Consider the following 6,800-nt stretch of genomic DNA (forward strand, 5'->3'; position numbering starts at 1 on the left):
CTTGAGTTTCCAAATGCTCTTTCATGCATCTACTAACGTTTATACATCATTTATAAATGTAGCTAAAAGTCTCAAAGTTTAATGACAAACATACATTAGGCTATCAAATCAAAATACAACAGATTTTTTTTTTATTGTAAAATTTATCCAATCAAAACATTTTTACATCAAGTGCTATTGTTTTTGACGTTTACATAATCAAAAATCTATAAGTAAAGAAGAGAATCCCGCATTTGTGCTTCATGTTCTTGTCTCAAACCATTTGCTCAGCCCTTCCTCTAGATATCTCTTGCCTTTACCTTTCACAAGTAGCAACTTCAAGCAGATCAACTTATCAACTATTTTTGTAATTGTTATCTCATCTTTTGGCTGTTCTCCATGCCGACGATCATTCCGCTCTCTCCATATACTATGTGCCAAAGCTTTTATGTATGTGTTTTATGCAACAAATTTTTTCACTACACATAAACTTAACTATGCATGTGTTTAGTAAATCTGAACCTGTTTAGAGAATCATGCCTACAATTTACAAAATTTATTAACGTTTTCAGAATGATGTATCCATTATGTTGGTTCAATAGCAAAGACAAGGTTGGTTTTCTTTTAAAAACAATCATGGCCTTATTTCTGTACTCTCAACTCATTCACCTTTTGAGTTGTGTCTTTATAAACTCCAATATCTACCACTGTACTAACATGCAGTCACATTTGGGAGTTCAGACTACGACAAAATCAATGAAGATGCCCCTACTCACACGTTAAATGCAAAAACCATCAAAATAATATCGGAAAAGAAAGCGAAAAAGGCATACAATGTTCAAAAATAACGATAGTACTAATGGTACAACCAAGTCTCCTATTTCTCCTACTTAATGGTATGCTGAAAACAAAATGAACATATACATCATAATATTCAAATATTGCAATGCATCAAGAGTATCGTAGAAAACAAAATAGCAAAGTGTCCTTGTTACCCACTCCTTAAGGTCTTGTTTGGGTCTTGTTTCTTGATGGATATCGTCCACAGAAGATCTGAATCCGACTCGACTGTGATTTTCTCCCCTTTAACCAGATTAGATGTACTTACTAATCCACCAAACCTCATCTCAGTGTCGGCTTTGAGACGATAAAACATGTATAAACCATAGTTAGATCCATATGGATACTAACGATGCTTTTAAGACAATGATAAAACAGAGCGATTTGATGCTAAAATATTGCAGGATGTTACTTACTGAGATCCCATTGAAGGCCTGTGGTTGTAGTTTTGGCAGATGGAGCACCGATAGGGATGAGTCCACAGTGAGGTCCTAGGAGAGAAGGCTGAATATGAATCTCATGTCGATGAATCTTTGGAAGGAGTTGGATGAGGCAATCATCAGATAAGAGAGTTATCTTTGTATCTGGATATCGATACAAGACGTTGAGATTACCGGCTTCATGATCAAATCTTCCCCCGAGTGCCCCTGTAGCAAGAATCTGGAGCTAGCAGAATAAAGAAAGCAAAAAAAGTTAAAAAAAAACATATACACACAACACCAAAAAACAGAGGTTTTCTCGGCTATGAAAGATTACTGAGATCAATGAGATGCTAACTTACTTTGCTGCTCTCTTGATTCAAAGGAGAGTCACGGATAAACAAGATGCATTTATCAAGATCAGTGGTATCTTGATCATGAGATTCATCTATAACTTTAGTTCCCTGAGAGAAAAAGGTAAACACCAAGAGTAGAGAACAGTCAAAAAGCAGAGAAGCCAAGTTGAATTGAATCTCACAAGGACACCATATAATGGGATTCTTATAAAACACACAAGAGAAAGCTTACCAAGCTTAGATAAAAGTGGAGGACATCTGGGCGAATAGAGTCCATATCTCCTTTGATAACATCTGGCTTATACCTAAAGACATTCCCACACATTCTCAGAACTATGTTTCTAAATAGGACCAAAAAAAAGAAAAAAACAGAACCACTTTTGGTTTCCAGTTTCAAGAAAAAAATATGTTTACTTAAATCTTTCTCCTTGTGTATATATTCATTTATCAGATCATAAGAAGACAGAAAAGGCTCTTCTTCATTAGCTTCAGGGGAGACCAATAAACCAAAGTTCTTTTCCTTTGAATTAATCTCACTAAAGTCTCATAATTTGAAGAATTATTTCAGAAATCATAGGGATTAAGCTGTGAAAGCAACAAAGGGGACCTGTTACGAATGAGGAGAGCGTCTTCACGAGGGAAGAAAAGAGGCAACTCATCATAGATGCGATTAGCGCCTCCATCAGCACAGAGGCGGAGTTTTGCTATAATTTCCAAAACTAATAAATAAATAAAAAATTCCCAAAACAAAAAAACAGTCTCATATAATACATAATGATGTCCAAGAGAGAAGGAAGGTAACCATGTTCCCAAAGAAGAGGAGTGAAACGAGGTAGATTCTGGTTCAGAACAATGAGAGCGTATCTCTTAGCTGAAGCTTCGTCGGCCGGAAGGAGAAAACTTGAAGAGTGAGACATTACTTCCATGGCTGGCTGGATACGGTGAGAGACAGAGAGCGATTTTGTGTTCACATTCGTTGATTTGCTGAAATAAATAAATTACCTAAAGCGAAGAGACAGAAGGTTGACTTTCCCAAGATTGATTAAAAAGGGCGAAGCCACGTCTTACTATCATGTGACGTTAAACTGGCGTTTCGAGAATTGTTTTTCTCTAACCATGAAAAGGTACAAAAAGAGTATAGAGATATTTGCTCTTGCAATAAAAAATAAATTATAAGTACACTACATTTTTTTTTTAACAGGCAGTAAACTACATAAACCTTCTCTCTTGCGAGTCAAGTGTGGTGTGCCTTCCCGGCCCATTAAATACGTAGGCTCAATGGGAAAAAAAAAATGAAGAAGAATCCGGTTTGATTCTGATTTGGTTTGGGGTGGTAAGGTTTAAAGGTTTGACTAGAACCAATATGTATATAACATTCCACACGTATGAGAGTTGGTGGCCTGGTGTGTTACTACACAGCTTTGAACAATCTAAAAACCGGATCAAACCAAACATGGTCTTGATCAAACATAAGCCTTTTTAGTATTATTGTGCAGGAGAGAGAGAAAGAGTACACATGAAATATTCAAAGCTTAAAGAAAACTAATCAGTTCATGCATGGATCATAGAACAAACAAAGGTTATTCACATCCAAATCCAACTTATGAGGACCGTATAACTATAAGAAAGCATAAAGAAGAGAGGAGAGCTTCTTTGTGGACCTAACTCCTGCAACGAGCAATTGAGCTGCAACCACGACTATAAGGATTAGCCTGAGCTCCGTTCTGACAGTTGTAATAAGACGCGCCTCTTCTCGAACATGGCACACTGTTCCTCTTCAAAGATTGATAGCTTATGTACTTTGTTGTCGCCAATATTCTTCTGCTGATCTCTGAGTCCATTTCCTCTTCCTCTGCTCCGATACAGTCTGCTATTGAACCGTGGCAGCTTGAGGAGTCATGGACACCGGTCGTGGCCCATTCCAGACCGTCGAGGTCATTGGTGAAGCCGGCTTGGACCAGAGGCGAAGAGATTATGAAGAAGCCGAGTATCATAAGGGTTGGAAACAGAGCAAAAGACTTGGCCATTTTGTTAGTCTTTTTTTTTCTTTCGCTAGGTACTATTTTGTGTTATTATTGTTTGCTTGAGTTAATGTTTATATAGACATGGGGAGTGTGGACTAAGTTTTTGTAACAATTTTTCTGGTTTGAAAATGAAAATTTTAGAAAAGATTTATGCAAGCTGAATGTTTTATTAATGGAGAATTGTTGGGAGTGGTTGAATATTTGTTAGAGCCGACACGAATTGTACCAAAACGATTTGATATATATTTTAGCGGTCAATCGTTTTCTCATTATCCATTTGAATTTCTTTTTAAAAAAAAAAAAAAAAAAAAAACAGATCAACATTATCATATTTTCTTAATGATCTGCAAGCACTGAATCTAGATTACACCAAGGCAAGTTATAATTGGTTTCTGGTTACTTTAAGTGGCAAATTGCTCTCTAATTGAATCATCATCATATTGGTTTTAGTATCGTCATTCACTATCTGCATTTTGTCATCTCTCAGGTAGATGCACTTACTAAAAAGGCAATACGTATATTGAAACAAGGAAAAGCTATGATTCGTTTTCTCTTCCCACCCTCCTCAACGACTATGAAATGTAGGAGTTGGGACATCGTTATCCCAAGTAAACACAAAAGACAATGAAACCTAACCTCTCTCTTTAACTAATCTAAAATAATGGAGGAACTATTAGACACTATCACTTTCTTTAAAATCCTGAGTTTTGATTCTCACCGAATCAAAACGCGTTTCATACTTAAACAGCCTTGACAGAATATCTTTAGATCCATGAATCAGTCATATCATCATAAACATGAATTGATGATGCTAATCAAAGCCAACGACTCATTTAGTCACCGACACTAAAATACAAGATCAACTTTCTGTTTAAAATACAAAGTCTTGTCTTCTCACATACAGTATTATCCCATGGAATTGTGTACACAAAACAAACAACACAGAGCTTTTCTTCTCCTTCTACAGAGTCTCTTGTAATATGTAACAAAGCGCTTCATCTCTCTAACTTGCTGAGCACGTCATTCATCGGCGGCAACTCCTTTGAGATCTCAGCCCAATCTGGCATCCCCTGGAAAAACAAAACAGAGTTACTTCCATTACACACCATTTTTCGCAATAAACCAGAGAGGAAAGGTTTGAAGATGATGAGACTTACTTTACCCGATCTGCGGACACGACCATCTAACCGGAGTATGATGTACACGTCCTCCCCAGGGACAACTCCTTCAGCTATTTGTTGATCTCTTATCCACCTGAAACAAACCCAACGACATCTTCTTTTAAGACTCACCAAGCAAAGTTACACATCTTCGTTCTAATTGAGCAAAAATGAAAGTTTGGACCTTTCCCATTCACCAGGCGAAACAACCTCGGACTTGAACCTGATTTCACTTTTCAGCTTTGACTGAGCAACTACTGATTGAGTCCGTGTATCGAAATCTTCCTACCAATTAAATAATAAAAAAAAAAAAAAAAATCACTGAGAATGTTTCTACTCGTTCCAGGATAGAATCTTTTTGATTAATTACCCCAATAGAAGGAAGAGATGTAGCTGCCGTCTTTGAAGAAGCTCCAAACCCTCTTTTCTTCTCCACTTCCGGTGTTTTACGTTCACCCCACACCACTGGAACTAAGAGAACACCTCGTCTTAGGAGCTCGGTTCTGAACCTATCTGCCTTTTGCATCGCTAGTGCCACAGTCTCTTTCTTTCCCGCTAGAATAACCTTAAAACAACAACGTAACCGATTAAGAAACTCAAAAAGGCAGGAAAATAAAGCGAGATAAGAAAAAAAGACTCACAGGTCGAACTGTATCCCTAAGCTGCACAAGTTCAACAACACGATTGGTTGATAAGCGTAGAGGCAAACGGGAAAGAGTTTCGTCTCGAGTTATCTGAACCATTTGTTCTTCCTCTTTCTTGTTTTCCCATATGAACAACGCAAGCAGAACAACGATACCTGCACATTGCTGTTCCAAAACCTTAGTCACTTAAAAGAGAGAGAAGAAGATGTTTATGGACTCCTCACCTCCAATGTTGATTGCAGCATTTCCCGTAGTTTCGAGAAGATCTGGAGCTCCATCACCGCCTCTAACTGCCTGAATCAGTCTTGGTATGGTAAAAAGCGTTGAGATACCAGCTGCTGCTGAAAATGCGAAGTAGAAGAATTTTCTAAAGCCGCGAAAGGGTGCTCGTACTTCGCTGATGAGTTTCAGGTCTCTTCTGAAACTATCTCCAATGTCTTCTCCTCCTAACCTAGCCTGCGCAAAAAAAAAAAAAAAGTTTTAGCCAATGAGTACGTTCTTCTTTGGGATAGGAGAAAGAAGGAGAGTGTAAGACCTCTTCTTGGAGCTGCTTAAACTCTGGTAAAGCGCGAAAGGATGCTAAGTCAGGATCGTTAAGGATTGTGGCAAACTTGAGATTATAGTCTCTCAAAGCGACTCTCAAGCAATCAGCAGCCTTGTTTCCTTCCCCTCTACCTCAGAGACGAGAGGAGAGTATAAACAATAATCTCATCAGGATCTTTCATATCATATGGTGTATGGTTCGGGAGGTTCTTACCGGTAAGCATGACAACAAGCTTTGTTATAGTAAGCAGCTTGCGACTCTATAGGATTTGGATCTAAAGTCAATGCTGTTTCAAACTGAACAAGTGCATCTTTTACCTGAAAGCCATTCAACAAAAAAAAAAACAACTATAATCGTTACAAGCTAAGCTTTTGGAGAAGTTTCGCCAAACCAACTGAAACATTTTCACTAACGACCACAATTATCAATCATCAAAACCGAACTCTAGAACTAACCCGTCCTCTCTTGAAGAGATCGAGGCCAGTGTTGACGCAAGACTCCGCCGGCCGAGAATTTGGAAACGGGGAAGAAGCGAAAACAAGGAGATGAGAATCCCGATTCCGGCGAGAATCGAAAAGATTCGCGCCCCCTGGTAGAAGCCACGGCCGTCGTTTTTTCACTCCCGAGAAAGGGCGGCGGAGGAAATGGCGGTTGAGCGACGGAGCGGTAGCCACAGCCATTCAATTCTCTTCTCCGCTTCCCCAAAATAAAAACAAAACCTTTTTATGATTTTATCTTAAAACGCTTCCACTTGTCTGCGATTCTGAGTCCTCTGTTTTGCCTGAAAATATATTTTTTAGATGTAATATTTTTTTTTTTTTTTTTTTTTTTTAA

The 6,800-nt window shown here is 38.2% G+C and overlaps 3 protein-coding genes across 4 annotated transcripts; all 3 read right to left on the reverse strand.

Annotated features, from left to right (window-relative positions):
* Positions 1-758: 758 nt before the first annotated feature.
* Positions 759-2,704, reverse strand: LOC106310006 (thiamine pyrophosphokinase 1). 2 transcript variants are annotated; one of them, XM_013747199.1, is made up of 6 exons: positions 2,397-2,704; positions 2,202-2,298; positions 1,827-1,899; positions 1,601-1,702; positions 1,236-1,479; positions 759-1,116 (listed from the first exon to the last, which is right to left on the reverse strand). In XM_013747199.1, exons 1-6 carry the CDS (start codon positions 2,518-2,520, stop codon positions 971-973), a joined length of 786 nt encoding a protein of 261 aa, XP_013602653.1. In that variant the 5' UTR covers positions 2,521-2,704; the 3' UTR covers positions 759-970. The 2 variants fall into 2 exon arrangements, with proteins under 2 accessions (XP_013602653.1, XP_013602652.1); XM_013747198.1 differs by having other exon boundaries at positions 1,236-1,485; positions 2,397-2,698.
* A 349-nt stretch (positions 2,705-3,053) lies between these two features.
* LOC106310207 (protein RALF-like 1) lies at positions 3,054-3,794 on the reverse strand. Its single transcript, XM_013747435.1, has one exon. It carries the CDS (start codon positions 3,619-3,621, stop codon positions 3,256-3,258), a length of 366 nt encoding a protein of 121 aa, XP_013602889.1. The 5' UTR covers positions 3,622-3,794; the 3' UTR covers positions 3,054-3,255.
* A 626-nt stretch (positions 3,795-4,420) lies between these two features.
* LOC106312160 (protein LOW PSII ACCUMULATION 1, chloroplastic) lies at positions 4,421-6,714 on the reverse strand. Its single transcript, XM_013749564.1, has 9 exons — positions 6,422-6,714; positions 6,180-6,283; positions 5,958-6,093; positions 5,647-5,878; positions 5,420-5,577; positions 5,149-5,343; positions 4,963-5,063; positions 4,776-4,872; positions 4,421-4,688 (listed from the first exon to the last, which is right to left on the reverse strand). The coding sequence occupies exons 1-9, from the start codon at positions 6,644-6,646 to the stop codon at positions 4,614-4,616; spliced, it is 1,323 nt and encodes a 440-aa protein (XP_013605018.1). The 5' UTR covers positions 6,647-6,714; the 3' UTR covers positions 4,421-4,613.
* Between the last annotated feature and the right edge of the window lie 86 nt (positions 6,715-6,800).

Source organism: Brassica oleracea, chromosome C8 (genome assembly GCF_000695525.1).
Source record: "Brassica oleracea var. oleracea cultivar TO1000 chromosome C8, BOL, whole genome shotgun sequence".
Classification (NCBI taxonomy): domain Eukaryota; kingdom Viridiplantae; phylum Streptophyta; class Magnoliopsida; order Brassicales; family Brassicaceae; genus Brassica; species Brassica oleracea.

Coding starts and splice junctions, on each gene's coding strand:
- LOC106310006 (XM_013747198.1), bottom strand. CDS start 2,520: ATGGAAGTAATGTCTCACTCTTCAAGTTTTCTCCTTCCGGCCGACGAA. Junction 1,703..1,826: donor TCCACTTTTATCTAAGCTTG/GTAAGCTTTCTC, acceptor TTTTTCTCTCAG/GGAACTAAAGTTATAGATGA. Junction 1,117..1,235: donor AGGCCTTCAATGGGATCTCA/GTAAGTAACATC, acceptor ATCGTCTCAAAG/CCGACACTGAGATGAGGTTT.
- LOC106310207 (XM_013747435.1), bottom strand. CDS start 3,621: ATGGCCAAGTCTTTTGCTCTGTTTCCAACCCTTATGATACTCGGCTTC.
- LOC106312160 (XM_013749564.1), bottom strand. CDS start 6,646: ATGGCTGTGGCTACCGCTCCGTCGCTCAACCGCCATTTCCTCCGCCGC. Junction 5,344..5,419: donor TTAGGGATACAGTTCGACCT/GTGAGTCTTTTT, acceptor TGTTGTTTTAAG/GTTATTCTAGCGGGAAAGAA. Junction 4,873..4,962: donor TCGCCTGGTGAATGGGAAAG/GTCCAAACTTTC, acceptor GGTTTGTTTCAG/GTGGATAAGAGATCAACAAA.